The sequence below is a fragment of the Hypomesus nipponensis genome, chromosome 13 (assembly GCF_054491055.1).
Source record: "Hypomesus nipponensis isolate SF chromosome 13, ASM5449105v1, whole genome shotgun sequence".
Classification (NCBI taxonomy): domain Eukaryota; kingdom Metazoa; phylum Chordata; class Actinopteri; order Osmeriformes; family Osmeridae; genus Hypomesus; species Hypomesus nipponensis.
In genome coordinates this window covers 7840385-7860000 of record NC_140373.1, presented here as the reverse complement: position 1 = coordinate 7860000, position 19616 = coordinate 7840385, and the positions used below count along the sequence as shown (strand labels likewise).

The 19616-nt window shown below is 43.3% G+C and overlaps 5 protein-coding genes across 9 annotated transcripts in view; 1 reads left to right on the top strand and 4 right to left on the bottom strand.

Moving 5' to 3' along the window:
• ep300a (EP300 lysine acetyltransferase a) overlaps nt 1-948 on the top strand; it is a 19454-nt gene extending 18506 nt beyond the window's left edge. For all 3 annotated transcript variants that reach the window (XM_084669318.1, XM_084669317.1, XM_084669316.1), the window contains exon 30: nt 1-948. This exon is cut by the window's left edge and continues 3849 nt beyond it. The gene's annotated coding sequence lies outside the window, so the exon portion shown is untranslated.
• A 1090-nt stretch (nt 949-2038) lies between these two features.
• On the bottom strand, nt 2039-6705 carry cbx7b (chromobox homolog 7b). The gene is made up of 6 exons (XM_084669319.1): nt 6355-6705; nt 5292-5335; nt 5083-5148; nt 4884-4950; nt 4313-4661; nt 2039-3722 (listed from the first exon to the last, which is right to left on the bottom strand). The coding sequence occupies exons 1-6, from the start codon at nt 6421-6423 to the stop codon at nt 3523-3525; spliced, it is 795 nt and encodes a 264-aa protein (XP_084525445.1). The 5' UTR covers nt 6424-6705; the 3' UTR covers nt 2039-3522.
• A 214-nt stretch (nt 6706-6919) lies between these two features.
• On the bottom strand, nt 6920-11789 carry josd1 (Josephin domain containing 1). Of its 2 annotated transcripts, none has more exons than XM_084669734.1 (5): nt 11328-11789; nt 10133-10901; nt 9894-10022; nt 9126-9320; nt 6920-8770 (listed from the first exon to the last, which is right to left on the bottom strand). In XM_084669734.1, exons 2-5 carry the CDS (start codon nt 10432-10434, stop codon nt 8656-8658), a joined length of 741 nt encoding a protein of 246 aa, XP_084525860.1. In that variant the 5' UTR covers nt 10435-10901; nt 11328-11789; the 3' UTR covers nt 6920-8655. The 2 variants fall into 2 exon arrangements, with proteins under 2 accessions (XP_084525860.1, XP_084525861.1); XM_084669735.1 differs by having other exon boundaries at nt 11202-11339.
• A 9-nt stretch (nt 11790-11798) lies between these two features.
• On the bottom strand, nt 11799-15116 carry LOC146259783 (GTPase IMAP family member 7-like). Of its 2 annotated transcripts, XM_084669731.1 has the most exons (7): nt 14889-15116; nt 14415-14492; nt 13951-14001; nt 13541-13591; nt 13302-13352; nt 13157-13207; nt 11799-12819 (listed from the first exon to the last, which is right to left on the bottom strand). In XM_084669731.1, the coding sequence occupies exons 1-7, from the start codon at nt 14980-14982 to the stop codon at nt 12068-12070; spliced, it is 1128 nt and encodes a 375-aa protein (XP_084525857.1). In that variant the 5' UTR covers nt 14983-15116; the 3' UTR covers nt 11799-12067. The 2 variants fall into 2 exon arrangements, with proteins under 2 accessions (XP_084525857.1, XP_084525858.1); XM_084669732.1 differs by lacking the exons at nt 13157-13207; nt 13302-13352.
• A 51-nt stretch (nt 15117-15167) lies between these two features.
• On the bottom strand, nt 15168-19449 carry xrcc6 (X-ray repair cross complementing 6). Its single transcript, XM_084669730.1, has 13 exons — nt 19299-19449; nt 18870-18973; nt 18649-18761; nt 18337-18478; nt 17945-18196; nt 17589-17775; nt 17319-17505; nt 16956-17124; nt 16618-16779; nt 16362-16491; nt 16115-16215; nt 15783-15899; nt 15168-15657 (listed from the first exon to the last, which is right to left on the bottom strand). Exons 2-13 carry the CDS (start codon nt 18949-18951, stop codon nt 15458-15460), a joined length of 1842 nt encoding a protein of 613 aa, XP_084525856.1. The 5' UTR covers nt 18952-18973; nt 19299-19449; the 3' UTR covers nt 15168-15457.
• Nucleotides 19450-19616: the final 167 nt, after the last annotated feature.

Here is a 19616-nt window from a genome sequence, read left to right as displayed (position 1 = left end):
TTCCTTAGTATGTAACACAAGTGATATTTTTGGGGATTGAGAACTTTGCCTTTTTTACAATATTTTTAAGATTTTAAAAGTGGTGGAAAAATTAAAGAGTGAGTTAATACTATGGACCTTTTTTACTTTTTTTTTTCTTTTTTTCTTCCCCCTCATCAGTCATGATTGTATCCGTTTTGCAGAGAAGTATTTTATTTCTAATGACTTTGACATCATGATTATGACTTTCTCAATCTACAAAAAAACATATCCTGCGTTTTCAGACGTTTCTTTTTCACGGTTTTTCTACATAATACATTGCAACTGCTATCAGTTCAAATAGAATATATTTTTGTTAATGACTTTTTCCCAGCCGGTAGGGTTGCGATAAGGGTGAGGTTATTATTCTATTTTTATTTGGACTTAGTTTTTTTTTGTTAGGGGTTTAGGGATATATATGAATCTTAAACAGTATTGATAGGGAGGTGGGGTGTGGTGGCATATCTTACTGGCTAGATGACTCACCACATCCTGGAAAATAGAAGCTTCCAGAAACATGAACCATGATGGATGGGACAAGAGTACCACCATACCTCTCCAATCCACTCCCTCCACCCTCTCCCATGAATGTGCACTCCCCCCCCCCCTTCCCCCAACACACTATAGAGCGTGGGATAAATGGGTGGCTAGATGGATGAGCTGCTGATGTCTATGTTGGCCTGGTCTCTCAGCTGATGGACAGGAGGGTTCTGTGTGCTCATGACGGCTCCTTATGAACTTTCACCTTGAGTGGAACCGCTAACCTCTTTCTCCCTTTTCTGTCACATCACCTCTTTTCCAGGGGGCGCTTACTCTGAACCATGAGGTTTAATTTAATGTTATCACTGTATAAAGAAAGATGAAAACTGTGGACTTTAAATGAAATACTGTTTTTATAATAAAAATAAATAAAACTCAACAAACATTTAAGATGTACAGACTTTCAGACTTGGGGCAGACAGAGAAACTCTTTTCTACTGTTCAGTTTCCCCTCTTCAGTGGTTAGGTGTGTGCATCTCTAGCCAGGAAGACTCCTCCTGAGCTATGTAAAGTATTTTGGAAAGGTACATATGGTATGGGAGGTGTTATAGGTCGTATGAGCACCAATGAGCCTTTGTGTATTTTCTGACCAACTTTGGGGGGGGGGGGGGGGGGGGGTTAGCAACAAATCACTCCTAAATGATTGCTGTGAACACCAACACTTCTCACATGATTAAACACATGCACAATGAGATAAAGGGCAAGAGGAAAATGCTTATGGAATAATCATTCAAATGAATTGGGTCATTTACTTCATATTGGGAAAATGACATAAGATACACATGCTCACTATTTTTCTCCAAGTTTGGGGATGGGGAATGGGGCAAAACACAAACAGTGGCAATATATCTTGAGACTTATTTTATAAAAAACAAGAAACAACACTTGTCTTTTATATATAGAAATATTATTTAATTTTATTTTTTTGAGAATAAAACTTGAAACTACAGGAATTAGATTGATTTGTTTTTTTTGTATTAAAGTTGTGGTAATGCAAAATGACACTGCTCACTGTGCCACCTCTTTGGGGCTGCTGAGTATATCATGCCATTTTGAAGAAATGTTTCATGTAAATGCATATAAGTGTAAAAACATACTGAATCACTGTACAAACCCATGGCAACTGAACAACTTGTTTTGTTTTTATTGTTTCTTCTTAAGAGACTGGAAATGAGACTATTTAATATTTGTTTAGTGTTCAAATTGAATCTTTGACCACTTTTTTCTCTTGTTAACATTTTGGTGCTTGTTGAGAGGAAGCAAAAACAACTGTTGCTCCATTTTCACTAGTTTCTTCTTTTTTAAGTTATTTTGGTGGTCTGAGTTTTTGCCAATAATTTAATTGTACAATAAAGTATGTTTGTACTATTGGAAAAATAGATTGGTGTAATGCCCTTCATTTTACATTCACCTGTTATGTCAGAGGTGCATTAATTCCAGCTCAGCTTGGTTTTCTCACACGATTGCTCAATACGTAACCTCTAGTTAAACATGAGATATTTATTTTTGTACAATAGAAATAAAAATGGTATACACATGGACATTTGTAGACTGGAAGATATATTGCAGACATTTACTACAGGATAATTCTGAACTGGACATAAAGTGCAATTTTTCTTTACTCAGCAATGACTCAAGAAGCAGCACAAAGCTGGAACCAAATGTTGGCAACATCAAACATGCTGATTTCATCCAGACCTGGGTCAATTCCCATAGTCAAATATGCGGGGTAACTGTGTTGAATATATGTCAAGGTTTGCACATACGGGGATTGTTCCATTCATTTAATTGCACAGGTCAACCTAAATGAAGTGCACCCTTAAGTAGTTGAAACTGACAGTATTTACCAAAGATACTTTATCCAGGTCAAGTCTTATAATCATGATGGCCATTGTATTAGTCAGCACAATCTTCATCACAAAATGTTATAAAAACTTTTCAGTTCATCTGCTACATGACAGATACACAAAGGTTCTCTCTCTGAGAATAAATAAACTACATTCATAGCAATATAGAAAAATAATGACCACAAATACATCCATCAGACTCTTTTTATGCTTTTTCTCAGTCTAACCCTTATCATTCATTCTGGAGTTATAAGCTCCAATCATAACAAAAAACAGTTCATTCATTCTTATCAGACCAAAATAGATGGGGCAGTTTCTATGTTTGTGTGCTAGTCCTGCAAATGGCACAGAAACATCAGGCACTTCCACTCCTGTCTTTGTGGTCACAGAGAGAGTGTAGAGTCACAAGACTCTGACCAATCACCCCAGTTGGATAAACAACCTCTGACCAATGGGAGCCGACCAGAAAGATTCCATAGGGATGACACATCAAGTTAATGATGTTAATGCAGTGCAATTCAGTACAGACTGTTACCAAGTCATAGTTCTTGGTTTTTAAACAACATATTTGTTTAATATCACACTAAGTGGCATGGGTAACAAAATAATGTTCAATACACCATTGTGTGGGTGTGTGAGGCATGAAAAAAGGCATGCAGGGTGATTGTGGTCTTCTTGCAGAGGATCTGAACAATCATACAAAACTCGTAAGCCACATGTTTACAAAAAATAACAGTCTAGATAAGTACTTCACAAATCCATTTTGTACAGGCTAGTGGCATCTATAGTGTATTTTGAATATCTCATTGTATGAGTGTCTATGACAATTTCAATGTAGTTAGTAGACAGCATCTTGTACCCTTCAGAATGCTCAAATATAGAATTGAACAGTAGGAAGTTAGTGTGGAAGAGGCGATAGAGGGATGAGAAGAAAGAGAGATTGCACTGTCTAGGCTGGGGAGGGTAGAGGAGCAAACTAATAATAGATTTGATAGGTCGAACTTGAGAGCTTTCCATATTTCCAAAGCGTCTACCCCTCTCTCTTTCTACTTCTCTCTCTCAGTCTCTATGTCTCTCTCCCCCCTCCCTGTCAGTGTTCTCCTTTTGTTGCTGTGTCTTAGAACTCCAAGCCCAGGCCCCTGAAAAAACCTTTAGCTGCCAAGGCCTCTCGGAACGTCACCGTCAGGGAGTTGATTGTAACATCAGTGACTGTCACTTCCCCTGGGCCAATCACAGGGCTCCAAACGTCTGACCTCTCAGAAGCTGTCATTTCCTCAGGTCCAATAGCAGAGCTCCAATCCATGGTCCCTTTCTGCCCTGGGTGGGAAAAACAGTCAGAGAGAGGGCAGAGTTACTGTGATTGCATCAAGTCTTTCCTGCATGTTAATGTTACCTCTTTGAGATGCTGTAAATAGTTTATCCTTCCATTATAGTTTTGTCATAACGAAAGACAGATACAAATTCTGTTTTCTTGCTTGTACAATACACCAGGAAGAAGACTTTGCACTGCTGTGAATGATGCATTAACTTGGATTAAGTGTCTCTCTCCTCTCTCAATCATCCCACAAACATTTTGAATGAATGAAACAATATTGAAATGATAGCCCACATAGCACACATAATCTCTTGACAGAGAACAGATTTGCTTTCCGAACATGATGATGGAACAGCAGTTCTGGTTGTCTGCCAGACAGCCAACATGTCTAACTCTGAGTCCATGCACTAGTATGTGGCAACATAACTTATAGGGAGTAGATCAGCATGCTCATTGCCCCTGCTCTCTGATCTCCAGACAGATTTGGAATAGGGGTAAATTAAATACTCACCTCTATCTAAACACAACAATAGGGCATTAGTCCAAGTAAACCTAAATACAAAGGAATGAACGCTTCATGATAATGACTTACCATTCAGCATTCCACCACATATCTCTGTCTGTCTGACCGACTCCTGTATAACCTCCTCTTCTTCTTCCTCCATGTCCTCCTCGTCCTTATTCCCCTCCTCCCTCCCTCCCCAGTCCTTGTTTTGTGTTGGGGTGGGGGAGCGAGGAGGAGCAGTGAGACACACAAACTGTGACCTGTGGGGTTGGTTCTTAAGGTCGTCCAGCCGCGGAGGCAGGCTTCTCCGGCAGGCTTCATACGTCTGCTCCTCAGCCCCAGAATCCAGCGAGCGGGTCAGGGAGAGACGCAGGCGAGCTTGGGGCTTCTCTGGAGCCTTGTGGGCACTCCGCAAGTCCATAGTGTAGACTGTGTTCTAAGTGGGGAGGTGTGAGGAAGAAAATATTATTATCTAATATCCTCTAATTTACTCATGTCTCAACATTGTGTACACTGTGATATACTGTTCTGACTTGTGTGAGAGTTATATGGGAGAGATATTTAACACTGGTGACATGCAATGGGAAATGATGCTCCAAACAGAGACATTCAGAAGCTGACAAACACATTGCACCGTGGCTGCATTTCCTGAACCTACCTGTAGCCGAAGTCTCTTTGGTTTGGGCCCTCTCTTCCTATGTCCCAAGGCTCTGTCTCTCTGCTCTCTGGGGAGGCAGCAAGATGAGTCAGTTAATGAGTTATTACTAGAGCTCCATAGTTAGTAGTTGCATTGCATCTTCTCTGGCCATATATTCACACATAAGATGATATGTGACTGTGTTGTGTCTTTCCCTTACTTCTCCTCATAAGCCTGAATGAGGCGCTGGTCCAGAATATGCTCCTCAGGCTCCCATGTGCTGTACCTGCAAATATGTATACAAAGAGAGAGAGAGAGAGAGCAATGCCAACTTATTACTGCCCAGGGGGTCTCCCTCCTAGTGTACACAGTACACTGGCGCTGATGGTATATAGCAGGACTACAGCTATTGTAGAGTTTTCTACTTACTTGGGAGGCCATCCTTTCCACTTCAGCAGGTATTCCACATTTCCCTGAAACACACATGATTCAGACCATCAATGAGGAAGTGTCAGTGGGATAAAGTTTCCCTGCTGGGGGCTACTAGTCCACAATAACGGGAAATGCTCATTTTATATATGTTCTGTGATGGCATGTTGATGTCCTGTTCCTACCGGTAAGTATTCCAAGATGACGTTATCTTCATGCCGGTAATGCTTATAGCTTCCCGGTTTGACAGCCCACTAGTGAAGATGACGTCATAGCCAAGGAGCGTACTATAACATTGGGCATAAGGGATCCTCACGAACCACCTCCCCTCCCCATCAGGAATTCTTGCAAAACATTCTAGAAGATTTCACTCTTGTATAAGGGTGGAATTTTTATAACCCAAAAATGTACACCGGTCGGAGCATCTGTAGCTGATGTAGTTATAGGCTATCAGTTTAAGTGTGTGTGCGTTACCATCACCTGACAGATGTTTACGCTTGTACTAATTAATATTACCAAAAGATCGAGACCGAGAAGACGAAGGAAAGAACGGTAATACAAGTGACTGCACATGAACGTTTAAGTTAAGAAACCACTAATATGCAAACCTGCGTGTATACCGCTCTACCCTCATTGCACAAACCCTCATCTTTCAGCGCATCATTCAACTGCGCAGTCTTGTCGAATGCGTAATCATCATGGCCTACTACTACTCTATTCTGCATATTACCAGAACCAACTTCAGATATGTATGTTCCGATTTCGTCCTCTTACTAAATGTAGAAGGACCGACAGCGCATATGCTACAATGCAATGGCAACACACTCCACGTTATGTTAAAGGGATAGTCGCCCCGCTCTCCCGCCCCCTTCGGATTCTAATGTGTGTTTCTAGGTTATCTGAAGTAGGTAAAAGTAGGCTAGCTAACTAGTGCAACGGTTAGCAATTATCTAGCAAAATGTAAAGGAAGCATTTTTTATTAATTCCAGTTTTAAAAAGCTGTAATAACTGTAGCCTACATAACAGTATAGATGGAACATGCAACATGCACTGATGCACATACCTTTTTAACTCTTTTTTTAATGATTGATTCCACGGCAAACACTTGTTCGCCAATAGCTGACAGCTCCATAGGATCGGACCAATAGGCAACTATACGCACAAACTGTTATAGCGACTGTTCACTTTGGTTACGTCCGATGCAAAAAAGTAACTGTTCATGAGAATGCTTGTCGCATAACAAAACCGTCTTCTCCGCCCCTCCCCTCTCGATTAAGCCTTGTTTTCGTTTCAGTTAGGAGGTTGTATTCCCCGTTTCACTTCCTTGTACTAGATCTTTCCGTACGTACAGTGACTTTCCAAATCTGCGACACATCTGCACTGCTTGGCGCGTCCCCGAGACACAAACAGCGCGTCCTTGCTAGGCGCGCTCCTTCACAACAGGCCCTGCTGTCAGTTCGGCAGTGTAGGCATGGGTCTGCGCACGCAGATGACAACGTCATGAACCATACGATCAACACCGTAAAAAAAATAGTAACATTATATCTACTTGGAAGAATAGGCTACATTTCTGGGAACCTTTCCGACATCCCCCCCTTTCCATTGTGCAAGAAATGACGCACTCACACTTGAGGGTATACATAAAGTGCCATTACAAGCATTTTATTTCTGTGGAAAACAAGAAAAAACCGTGAAAGAACCAGGACCCTGTGACAGGAGAGGTGGGTAGGATTGTCATGGCATAAAGCAAAAAAAATCACAACATTAATAACTTTCTGTGTAGTAGTGATGGGATTCTGTATCCAATTTGTGGACTGCCCCATCTCAAGTCCAGCAATCAAATGACTTGTCAGATGTGACCACAGCAACATTAGGCAAAGTATTACATATTCAATATGGGTAAAAGTACATTTCCACAAACCAAGCCCATAAGGACCAGGGTTAAATATATCTCTTCTTTAGGTGAAGAGAGAATAACTGCTTCTTTTGTAAACAAGTTAAGGCCATATCTATCACTCTTCAAAAATACACACAGCTCTGCTGTGATGACAGCTACAAAGCCACCAACACAAATCTCTCCTAAGGCTGATTTCAAAACATCAACAACAAAAAACAACACATATCTGACTGGACAACCACCAACTTTCATTTTCCCCTCAATGTCACTCTCCAAACTCATTTTCTGTTTCTAAATGGCTCCCTCTGCTACTGCCTACTATTATCATGTAACAAGAGCAAATTTCCCTAAACTCCCTCAGCTTGTCAGATGTGTCTCATCCCTAGCCAAGACACAGTCACAGCTAGCCACAGTGCATTGTCACTAGACCATCCTCCACCTGGGTTGAACAGTACAGGCCTACAGATTTCACAACTGAGAATTTGGCATGCGGACAACTGATATGCTGTCAGTCTCCCATAATGATATTACTTTATAACATCATAGTTAAGGGGAATCCCAGTTCTGGTTTGAATACAGCTCTGACCCAAACAGAGGACATTCCAGCTTATCGGCTACAGAGACCCTGTGATACGCAGGAGCTGTGACATGACCCATGATACAGGACACTTCTCATTGGCTACTGTACAGACTCTACTTGCAGAGACTGGGGTCTGCTTTCTGAGACTGGCTACAACATAAGAGGATGTCTACAAAGACAGTATGGTGGCAGAAGTGCTTGGCGTTTGCTTCATTACCTTGCAGTCCTACAGTATGTATGTACAGCATACACACACTGTTTGTACAGACTGGATACTGTTTGTGCCTGTGATTCAGGATCTGTTTTGGCAGAGTGGAGGCCTGAACAGTGAACAGGTGATGTCATAATGAGAGAAAGGCTGAGCTGAGATGAACATACACAATTACAGTGGAGCTAGGACAGACACATCTGGTGAGAGAAATAGGGGGAGGGAGAGAAATGCACAGAGAGAGACAGAGAGAGGATAGCCACACAAAAGACATCTGTGAGTACAGGACTTGCGCAGAAACAGCTAATGACACAGGAAGGAGGGGAGTCATATTACATAACTCCCACACTTAGAAACAACTGGAAACGGTTAATGTACAAAAAATCTAAATCAAAAATGACATTGAAAAATAGTCAATATCTATAAAAACACATTAGAATCCCAAACACCGAACATAAAGGTTCGTAGATCTGTGTGTTTTGTGTGTAGTGTGATTCTGAGTGATTTCCCTGTATGTGTTCGAATCCTTCATCGCTTCAGCCAGATTCCAGCAATGTAAACAAAACAAACTAAGGAAGTCTGGCTTGAGTGCCTCCCTGTGGATTGGCTGAGCATAACTTCCTCATCCCGGTGTCCCCTGATTGGACCATGCCTGTGTCCTGAGCAACATCATGTGATATCATTGGCTGGTCGGGCAGCCCTCCGACCTCCAGGTTTGGTGAACCTCCACATCCTCAGAGACAACCAATAGCAGTTCACAGTTCTTCCCTCTCAGCTGGTGACGCAAGAACTTCCTGTGATTTTATCAGGTAAGAGTGGAAAGATCATACACATTAGTGCAGCTGTATTATTAGAGTGTACATTAGGGCCAATCAACAAAGTAAAATGTGATTGACTATTTCTACCTGAAGACAAATAGCTGTGAGTGGTTAGTACAGATTGAAACATTCAATAGACTTGGTACTATATAAATTGATATCTCAACAGTGTAAGTTACTGTGTAGTGCCACCTAGTGGAGATGTGTAAATCAGCTTTTACCACCACCACTTCTACTACACTGTACCAAGACAATCTACTGAATAACTGCAGGAATTCATAAAAGCATTTACACAGTGGCAGCCTAAACCCAAACACACACATGCACTTACCTGAGCTCATCAGGGTTCCCGATGGTGTGTGGGCTGCGCAGTTTGGAGTCCAGGTTGTAGTAGACACCACCCACCTCTCGCACACCAATCCAGTGCTGGCGTTTGAGTGGAAGGCGGAGAGGTCCCCAACGCAGGTTGGACGGCACATTGAGGATAAAGCCTGTCACGTTGGTGAGAGCTATACTGGCCACATCTCTGGAGGAAACACACACACACAAACAAGTTAATGCATACTTTACTTTAGGATGTTTGTTGTGTTTAGAAGTACTCATTTACATCTGATCTAGTTTGACATTGTTGCGGCATCTGTATTTGCCATAGTACATACTTTTTTTAAACTTAATTTAAGATCCGTATATGTTTATTGTCTACACCTTCCTGCCACAGTAAATTCCGTGTTTGTGTAACATACATGGCGAATAAACCGAATTCTGGTTCATAGAAGGTAAAATAGTTATTCTCTGTTTTTAAATGGCAAAAGATCAGTGACCTATTTGCTTTGTTTTAGCCCTGAAGACAATAACTCTCCAAGTAACAGAACGTGAATGCATTTTTATACTAAGTCAGTCAAACCATGTACAATAATATTTTTGTTGGAACATGACTGAGTTGGATAAACAAATTGTGGACCTGTGTGAAATTGGAGAAATAAGCAAGTTAGTTTGGCAAAATCCGGCTTAATTCAAGACAGATACTCACAAATAGCGCTAGAAACACGAGTAGTAAAAGAACAGCAAGTTCTATGAAAGTGACATAACACAGCTTTACCTTCTTTTATCCCACCACACGGCCTCAAACCCCCGAGTCTGCAGGGCCGCCATGATGACGTTCACGTCATAGTTCCCATTTCCCAGCATGCTCTTCTTATGAGGTGTCACCAGCGTGCCGGGGGAGAGTCTTTGGAGAGGACAGACAGAGTAATGAGGAGAGCAAGATAGAAAAAGAGAGCGCACAGGAGAGATGGAAAGCAGAGGTAACAAACACAAACAAAAGACACACACACACACCTCTGGTAAATGTCCTGCAATGTGTCTCTGCTGAAAGCTGCCCTGTCCTGGAAGACGTTATTGAGAGCATGCAGAGCACACAACTCCCGGCGCTGCTTCTCGTGGTAAATAGCTGAAGGGGGTGGGGCCTGGGCAGGAGAGAGGTATGGCCGCGGGTCTGACTTCTCTTCCCCTCCCCCTGGACCCTCAACATCACCCCCTCCCTCCCCTTTCTGTTTGCTGACCTTCCAAGGCATACAGCCTAGATCCTGCAGCCCCCCAACTGCCCTCCCCTTCCCTCCGGAATATGGAGCACTCCCCATCGTTGTGGTTACGCAGCCACAGCAACCATTATCATTGCGACCTCTCAGGTGCTGGAGGGGCGTGAGGAGAGGGTAGGGGTAGTTCCTGGCTGGAGTGAAATAAGACGAAGCTCACTACACCCTGTTGCTATAAATGTTGAGAGGAGGAAGAAAAAAACTGTAAAAAGATTCAAGTGTGGAGTGCCGAAGATCAGTAGGAGTTTCCCTTGAAAATCATTAGATGTAAGAAATGATCCAGACGTGTCAGCTTAAAAATGACAAAGTACAAAAAGGCAGTGTGTGTCTCTTCTTTCGACTTCCTCCATATTGCTAGTTTTACAAGTGTTCAGGACTCTCTCCTAGTCACTTGAGCACTGCAGTTCTCTCCATCTCTAGTATACCCAAGCAGCACCAGACATCAAGCTGAGGGAAACTATGAAGCAGACGGGATGGTTGAAGCTCAATGGAAAGCAATCCTTGGAAAACAGCTGCCAAAGTAGGGAGAGAAGAAAATGACAGTAAGTAATCATGCAATAATATGTTGACATCCCTAATGTCAATGTTTGCCTCAGCGAGTCCGATGTCAGGCGTTCTGCTAGTTCTCTTTTCCCCCAGTCAGCTGGAACCTAGCACTAGAATACACATTAGGCAGCTGACTGCCAGATAAGAAAGCCCCCTGATTAGTAAATAGCACATTGTAGTTGGCTAAAGCGAACCATTTCAGTATATTCAGTTTGACAGATTTATAAAACAAAATATATATTGTCATCAATACTATAACTTCTTACATCAACCGTCGTTCAAGCTCTCACTGTATGTAGTGGGTAACTAGAAAGCCTGCAGTACGTTCCAGACGTTTGATAACGATCCATGCAACCAATCACCTCGAAATCAATTTTCACCTCACCACGCACCTTTTTCTTCGTGAAATACCAGTTTGGGTGGTCATAATCCTCTCGAATCAACCTTTTCTGCTCTTTTCCTGCTGTTGTTTGGTCCTTTGTCTTTAGCTAGCTAGCACTTTTTCCTTGTTGCTCCTATACCTCTCCGTGGGCATGCGCAAAACGTCATTGGCTTCAATTTCGCTTGTCACAGTCTGCGTCAGACCTGAATGCGTACAGTAGTCCCTCCTACGAGACTGCGAAACCCTATATTCCAGTTTATTTTGATGCAGGGTGGGAGTGATTTGTTTCTAACAGTGTATCTTTGTAAAACAATAACATTCAATGTTATCATAGGGTGATAAATTGCCTGAATGCCTGAGTGCATACAGCCCAGTACAACTTTATTTTCAGTACTTTTTCCACATTATGAAACATAGAAAATACCTCAACGTATTATATATGACGTTTCTACATAAGAGAGCGAATACAATGTGTTAATTGTGCACACTGTGCTCCCTGAATGCTTTAACGTATTTTCCGGCATCAACAAATGTGAATTTTATTGAATCAGCAGCACGACAAACATCCCATAACCATAATATCCATGCAGTGCAGTGAGAAAACATGTAGGGCAAAGACAATCCGCAAACCTACAAAATTACACCAAACCCTAACACCAGAAATTGCAGCTTGAACCTTTGAAGTACATCATCTCTCAGTATCTTCACCCCCTCTCTTCCATCTTTCTAATCTGTCTGATTCTCTTTATCTTAATTGACACATCTAATTTTCTGAGTCAAGTTAGCAGCCATGTCTGTCAGTAGCTCCTCCCTGAGGCTGTCCTCCCTTCTCTGCAGCTCATGGATGAAGTGGCCCCGCAGTGCCCTCATCTCCACCACCCTGGCCAGCAGCCTCCTTGCCACTGTCCTCCTTGCCCCCAGGGGGCAGTCTCGGCCATTGCCCACAAGCTCAGCCTTTTGGCCACAGAGAGACAGAGCAGTCCTGAGACCCCCTTCATTAGTCTCCAGGAGCTGGGCTAAAGAACTGCCTGACCACAGACAGTCTGCATGAGTGAGGACCGTTATGATGTAGCTGCTGGCTCCCTCCCCAAAAAGCTCCAGTGTGACCCTGGTGGCCTCTGCAGCATCCTGATCAATCCTACCTCCAGAACCTGGGGCCTGGATAACCAGCATGATAGCATGGGGTCCAGGACTGATAAGCTGGAGGCTTCGCAGGGCCTCCCGGGCCCTCTTACGGTCATCCAGGGAGGGGCCAAATAGGTCTGGGGTGTCCACTACCGTCACCACCCTCCCCTCTACCATCGCCTGCCGCCTGCTGCTCTCCATCAGAGGGCTTGCCTGGCCTTCATGTAGGGGGCGTCTGCAGCCCAGCAGGGTGTCTGCCAAAGAGGTACGGCCCCCTCCAGGAGGCCCTAGCAGGATGAGCCTCACCTCCGGCTCCCTGGGGCTGCCTGACCTGGGTGATTGAACATCCCTGTCTGGAGCTTGCTCTCTGAAGTTTACTGGGAGAAGGAAACAAAAACAAAAGGGAGATAAATATTTTGCAGCTGGCTTGTGTGAATAGCCATTCAGATTTACAGCAGAAAGAAATGAGCTCAAAAGAGAAGAGACTTGAGATACAACCCCGAAAGACACAGTACACTAAATATGATAAGATTTTACAGAGAGTGCCAAGTCCTCTGTTGAAAAAAAATAGGGGTAAAGGTCTGACTAACTCAATTTTAATATGTTGTTGGAGTTTGTTGACAGATTCCACACCTTGGTTAACATTAGTGAGGGGGGAGAAATTAGCGGTAACTAAGACCCAGGGAAGAAAAGGAAGGGAAAAGAGCCGTATACCTGTGAAGGCTTTAATGACAGCAGGCACAGAGATGAGTTTGGAGATCACAGCTGTGAGGAAGATAAAGTTATTTAACTTCATCACTCAGCCCTGATACAGAATATTTTAGAGGACAAATAGTTAATTACTCAAGCAGCTTCTCACCTGCTGAAAACCTCCAAATACGAGACAGCCACTTAAACAGGCTTTGTATGCCTGCAACACACTGAATGATTAATCATACTGTACATGTACCAACATGCCTGCTTGACTGTTAGGCATTGATTTCACGTCCAAGTAAAAGATAACAGGTCATCAGTGAAGATACATCTGGTGTTCGGCTCTACTGGATGCTGTCCTGAAATAGGAAGGATGAGATGGATGGTAAATATGGAGATACGTACTGCGTAAAGTGCCCACAAGATGGCTCACCCAGCTCCACAAAGCTGTCAGACCTGCAACACATGGTGGTTTAACAGTGTTTAAAATTAAAATGCATATTATGGGGTGGGTAATAGCTCAGTGGTATAACATTTGACTACAGATTAAGAGATTGCATGTTCAAATCCCCTTGGTATACTGCTTTGGATAAAAGTGCTTTCTAAATACAGAACAGACTATTATTATTATGGTTTATCCTTATAACAGATCTATATACATAACTGGAATGATTCCCTGACTGAGAGTCTACTAAGTCAGGTGTATGGCACTAATCGGCATACCCTAACCTTAGTAGAGTGTATTAGCACTGCATTGATGGTGTTCCCTCAACTGTGACTCAATAAAAAGCACAGAGGTTCAACTGTCTGCTTACCAGTCAGAGTGCAGAAGAGACGAATTGGCCATCTTATCAGCGCTGGGAGTGCTGTGAAAGACCACAGTATTATGCCAAACTGACATGGTTTACAAATGTTGAGCAGCAGGAAATTGATTATCAATCGGACACGCCATTTCAAGAATGCCAAAATTGCAAGGAAACCCCCCAAATGACTGAATAGGCAGTCTGTAATGATGAGACACTATATAAAGGTCACTTCAAGCCATGCGGTGATGTAACTCCAATGTGCTGCCAAGTCTAATAACTTAGGCTACTTGTCTAAGCTGTATAATATCACTATTGAGACCCACACTTTTTTTTTGCCTTACGCTGATTAGGTTGTGGTCACAGAGAATGCCTATTCCAAGCAATGGGCCTACAGTCTCCATACATTCCATTTTGGTCTAACCTCGAACCTGAGAGCCTATGTGGACCAATATGGACTCTGAGTGGATACTGACCCTGTGAGAACTTGTAGAGGAGATAGCCTACCACAGTCAGGACTGCGGTCAGTACACTGTTGAAGTCTAACCATAGACCTAGGCAAAAGGAGAGGGAGAGGTGGGGAGAGAGCGACAGGAAGCGTTCAAATCAAAGCCATTGTAGTGTTGTTTACGAGTCACGAGAAGAAATGTAAACATTATGTGTATAAAATGTCAGTAAAAATAATAAGTTGGTGCACAAAGGAGTCCACTGATTTGACACCACAATAACATCGTTTTCTCACTAGACCTCAAGGTCAGTGTGCCTTGGATTTCATCGTTGTTTACACAAGTTGCACGTTTCGGGATAGCCCAGGCTAGTTATGTAGAAAACTCGGGTGCAAGAAACAAGTATTGCTACATGTTTATCAGTCCCCTTGGCTTAGCCTCACTTGTTTACCATCGTGAAGAATAGTTAAGTTCTTTACAAAGTTGTTTTCATGCAGCTCTCACCTGTTACCGCATTTTCCAACTCGGTTGTTTCACTTGCGCAGTTTACGGAAGTTGCTGTACAGGCGCTGCTCGTCTTGCAGTCGCATGGCTCCATATTTACAAAGGACAGGTAGGATCTTTAGCGGACAAGCACCACCCTCCGTCACGTGCAATTAGCCTACTTAACTTTTCTGACAAGCTCAGTCTTGTAGAACTTGCCCGACCACGTTCTTTCTTTATTGTATGTTGTGCCTTATCAATTCAAGACACTCCCTTCAGAGACAAGAAAAGTAGACTATATATTTTCGCAGTGATATAATTAATTCTGACAGAAAGGAATTAAAACAGTTTGCAAAATTTTAAGAAGTAACCACCATGTTTTTTTTTGTCTTTTTTTTAATTTTTTTACAACATTTAAAGTTACAGCCATACACGAGTACAATAGTTTCATTTTAATTTAGGTTTCTCCAAAACCTTCAACCCACTACTTTCCACAGAAGTGCCCTTTAATTATATATTTGCCTCCCCTCTTCCATCACAAAGACAACCGACAAACTTCCCACCGAGGCCGGCCTGATAACTAAAGCTCTTCATTTGGTCAGCTGGGCCATCAGTGCGTCTATCAGCTCCATTTTTTTGGTCCCGGTGGTTCGAACACCAAACTGCTTGCAGGCGTCCTTCAATACCGGCACCGTCAGTTTACCCAGAGTGCCTTCCTGTGCAAGCCCCTGCAGTTCCTCCTTGGACATCTCCACCTTGGGCTTCTTCTCAGCTCCACCCCCTGCCTCGGCTGCATAATAAACAGGAGGCATCAAGTAGTTAGAACTAAATAGCAAATGCAGAACTGATTAATACTAGTTTACAAGCACAGGCAAGTAATACGATATTGAAACTATCTAGACCCCACAGTCTGACCTGGTTTGCGCTTGGATGCAGTCTTAGCCCCAGGATTGTAGTCAGCAGGATAGACCAGATCCTTGAAGTCCTGGACCAGAGGACCCAGACGATCATCTATGCTGTCTATCTTAGGCACTGAGATAGGAAAAGCCAAGAGAAAATGAGAAAGGTAGGGAGAAGAGAAGCAAGCAGGAAAAAACAGATAGGGGAAAAAAGAGGTTTGAAACACAATTGAAAAGTGTGCATATTTTGATGCCTTATTTGTACATGATAATAATACAATAGAGAACATGGCAATTCATCAAATCAGCAAGTCCCAGATGGACTGGCAGAGTGGGCAGGGTACATACAGGTGAAGTCCTCTATATGTTCTGGTGCCATCAGATCCAGAGCCAGAGCCTCCAGGTTCCTGTAGTGCTGCTGGAGGACCGGGTTCTCAAATGCATCACTCCTGCAACACACAAGGACCTGTTATTGTCTCTCCCCTATTGGGTCAAAAGGTTGAAAAGCTATATATAGACACATCTATAACGACTTGGCTGAAATCATATGCCTGATAGTGAAGTTGTCAATAATGAACATATCTGAAGACTGCACCTGTATCTGAAGCGCAGCTTGTGCACAATCTCCTTCATCTTGTCCACCTGTGTGTCGGAGGCTGTAGGGTTCTGGGGGATGTCCAGGGATCGCACGTCCTCAGCAAAAGGAAGGAAGATGGCATTGAAGCCTGGTGCATGTGCGCACACACGTACAAACATACAGTCAGACAGAGTGAAACCATTGTATTCCATAATAGAAAACTAGGATGCATTATAAGCATCAGAAACTCCCCTCAACCGTTGCCCCGGGTTACCTGGGGGGTTTATCTGGACCTGGCTCTCATCCACTTGCTCTTTTTGGGGCACCAGTGCCACAAAGCAAGGAGGAGTGTTGCGACGAGAAGTGTATCTACATACAGCAAACACACCTTTCTCGATGCACTTCTGCAGCAATGCTGTGAACACACATGCACTTCCTTTGGAAAGACAAGTCAGAGAGAAGGGTGAAAATATTGCTTTGTAGAATTCTTGTCCCAACAATGATAGGCTTTCCCAAACATACTACAACCAAGGTGACACGATTTCAACTGTCTTTCTCCTCATTATGACATGGAGTGTTAGAACATGTACACAGTCCACAGTCCACACACACCTGTGACCTGCTGCTCCTCAGGGTAGATGAAGACAGCAGGCCGGATGTGGTGGTGCAGCTTCAGGCAATCCAGAGGTTTGAACCCAATCAGAACCAAGCCCGGGTCATCAAACTTCTTCATCCACATCAGCTCATCTTTTTCCATCACTATCTGCTTGTTCCCATAAACCTACAGTACATTCCATATACATACAGTATATTAACTATAAAATACAGACCTATAATACAGAACACACAGGCTGTAGACATTACAGACACACAGAAAGCCTATTCATTAGCGTTACTAACCGCTCCTTACATAAGCAATGAGTTACAAACTCTACATGTGTGGCAGTGAGAACAAATTAACCAGCCTTCCCTTACCTGGGCCTTCTTGGTGTCACTGGGCAGCAGTAGGCTGCCTGTTTGGGTGTGGTAGAGGCGTGTCTTGGTCCTAGCTGGCTCATTGGTGTCACGGTGGAGCCTGATTGGTGGAGGTTTCTTAGCGGAAAGGGCCATGACGTACACACCCACTGCTACCTTCATACCCTCCCCCAGGGTCAGACTCAACCTGGTGAAAAGGAGAGGGGAAAGGGGGTCGTAAACAGAACACAAAAACACCACAAAAGGTGAAGGTTCCACAGTTGTATTTACCTGGCCAGAGCTCTCTTCCTCTGCTCTTTAGCCCTGACCCTCTTCTGGAGGTCTTCTAACTTTCCACAAGCCTCCAGCTGCAGCCCCAGCTCACTCTCATCCTCCGGAGGACTCACAATGTCGCAGAAGAAGAGAGACACGTCAAACCCATCAGACTTCTTTAGGTGCATTAGGTCAATGACCACACCTATGGAGAGAACAACAATGAGAGACAAAGAGAGGAAGTGATGGAAGAAATTATAAATGTTTACTTTATATAACTATGACAGATGGTGTAACAAGGGCCGTATTAAAAGGTCTCCTGGAATCCTGCCTCACCAGAACGTCAAACTGCCGCTTTCGGTCTCCAAACCCACCTGTCTCCTTCAGGTCTCCAGCCTTGGTGCGTGCCTGCCGGTCGAGCTTGCTGTCACCTCCATGTGGCGCGTCCCTGCAGGTGAAGATCATGAGGCGTTTGTGTGAGAGGCGGAGCTTGATGTCACTGTAGAGGTTGGAGCAGCACCAGAGGGCGTCGCCAAGAGAGGTGTCCCCACTACCCAGGGTCTCTGCTGCCAGACAGGCTCCCTTCTCCCCACGCAGGCTCTCCACTTCCTGGACCCATTTGGCACCTGGAGCGAGAGGGAGACCGGATGAGAGAAGGAGAGAACAGGAGACATAGGTGAGGACTGAAGACAGAGGAAAAGACATGGATATTAAAAGCAGACTGGCCAGTAAACCACCAGCGGGTGCTTCATTCCTACAAACCTACCAGGTGAGTCCAGGTCGTGGTAGACATACACATGTTTGAAGGTGTTTTGGGGGTTCTTGCTGTGCTTTGTCCCATAGAACACCAGAGCCACTAGATCCTTATCACTGCTGATGATCTTACTGGTGTACACACTGCGCACACACTGTGGGATACATGGATACACGGAAATGAGTGACTAGAGAAATGCAGGAGGAAGTATAGCACAAATAAAGCAGGGAATTACACAGTTTGGGAGTGAGGGTTTTCAAGAGATGGGGAACTAAAAGGGTAATGGAAAGAATGAGGAAAAAGGGATGAGAGGAAAGCCAGTACCTGCATGGTCATGTCAAAGTTAGAGGGCTCTCCATCCTCTCCTTTGATGAACATCTCCTTGGAGGCATCAACCAGGAACACCAAACTGTCCCTGCCTGTGTGCTTGTAGTCACCTGTCAGGGACAGATCCAGAACATACTTTGAACGATGTCTGGAGTGATACAATGATCAAACATACATTTGTAACATAGCAATGGCTACCCTGCCATCTATAGTGTCACCTCCGGACTCATCCCCCTCTTCCGTCTCATCATCATCTTCGTCATCATCACCATTCCGATAATAGGCGTTCCACTGTGCCATTGTACCGTACGGGACCTTGTACCTGCAAGAAGTAGTCCAAGTCCGTGCATCGTAACATTGAAATAATGAAATAACCTAGTTTGAAACACGAAGGTTACACTTTTAAGTGCCTTTTTGCAAGTTGATAGCTCTAAATTGGAAAAACAACAGTACACTACTACAAAGGCTAAATATCTGTGTAAAAAATCATCAGATTGTCAACCACTACTAGTACATGAGAATCATTCAGGCGGGTAGCTAAAGTCGCTAGCTTTAGATGCTTACATTTCACATTACATACATTACAAACATAATTGTTGGTGGTAAATGCAGAAGATTATAAAGGCATACTAAGTCTATACGCCTACCTTGGACTGGAGCCTGTAATATTATTACCTAAAATGCAATTCACTTTATTACAAATCTAAAAACATTGGTTGTGTTACACAAAAACTTGCCCACTTCTTATTTGAAGAAGCCTTGACTTCTTCTGTGGTATATATACTCATGCATTGTGTTCTTAGTGCATACTGCCCTCTACTTTAGGTATATGGTACTGACGAAAATGTTGTGGAGCAAAACGGGAAAGAATTATATTTTCAATTTTCACTTAACGTTACGTAATGTGTATTATGCAGACTTTCTATGGTATTATGTTACAGTAGCCTATTGTAGATACCAACACA

What these genes read in the sequence shown, in the direction of transcription:
- xrcc6 (XM_084669730.1), bottom strand. Translation starts at nt 18,951, where the DNA reads ATGGCACAGTGGAACGCCTATTATCGGAATGGTGATGATGACGAAGAT. An exon ending in AGAGGGGGATGAGTCCGGAG is followed by an intron (nt 18,762 to 18,869) that starts GTGACACTATAG and finishes TGTCCCTGACAG; the next exon opens with GTGACTACAAGCACACAGGC. An exon ending in TGCATCCAAGCGCAAACCAG is followed by an intron (nt 15,658 to 15,782) that starts GTCAGACTGTGG and finishes TTTATTATGCAG; the next exon opens with CCGAGGCAGGGGGTGGAGCT.
- cbx7b (XM_084669319.1), bottom strand. Translation starts at nt 6,423, where the DNA reads ATGGAGCTGTCAGCTATTGGCGAACAAGTGTTTGCCGTGGAATCAATC. An exon ending in TTAAAAAAAGAGTTAAAAAG is followed by an intron (nt 5,336 to 6,354) that starts GTATGTGCATCA and finishes TGTGTGTTTCAG; the next exon opens with GGAAATGTGGAATACCTGCT. An exon ending in ATTCAGGCTTATGAGGAGAA is followed by an intron (nt 4,951 to 5,082) that starts GTAAGGGAAAGA and finishes CTGCCTCCCCAG; the next exon opens with AGAGCAGAGAGACAGAGCCT.
- josd1 (XM_084669734.1), bottom strand. Translation starts at nt 10,434, where the DNA reads ATGGGGAGTGCTCCATATTCCGGAGGGAAGGGGAGGGCAGTTGGGGGG. An exon ending in TTGCAGGACATTTACCAGAG is followed by an intron (nt 10,023 to 10,132) that starts GTGTGTGTGTGT and finishes TCCTCTCCAAAG; the next exon opens with ACTCTCCCCCGGCACGCTGG. An exon ending in GGGAACCCTGATGAGCTCAG is followed by an intron (nt 8,771 to 9,125) that starts GTAAGTGCATGT and finishes ATAAAATCACAG; the next exon opens with GAAGTTCTTGCGTCACCAGC.
- LOC146259783 (XM_084669731.1), bottom strand. Translation starts at nt 14,982, where the DNA reads ATGGAGCCATGCGACTGCAAGACGAGCAGCGCCTGTACAGCAACTTCC. An exon ending in GTTGGAAAATGCGGTAACAG is followed by an intron (nt 14,493 to 14,888) that starts GTGAGAGCTGCA and finishes CCTTTTGCCTAG; the next exon opens with GTCTATGGTTAGACTTCAAC. An exon ending in CCTCTACAAGTTCTCACAGG is followed by an intron (nt 14,002 to 14,414) that starts GTCAGTATCCAC and finishes GGTCTTTCACAG; the next exon opens with CACTCCCAGCGCTGATAAGA.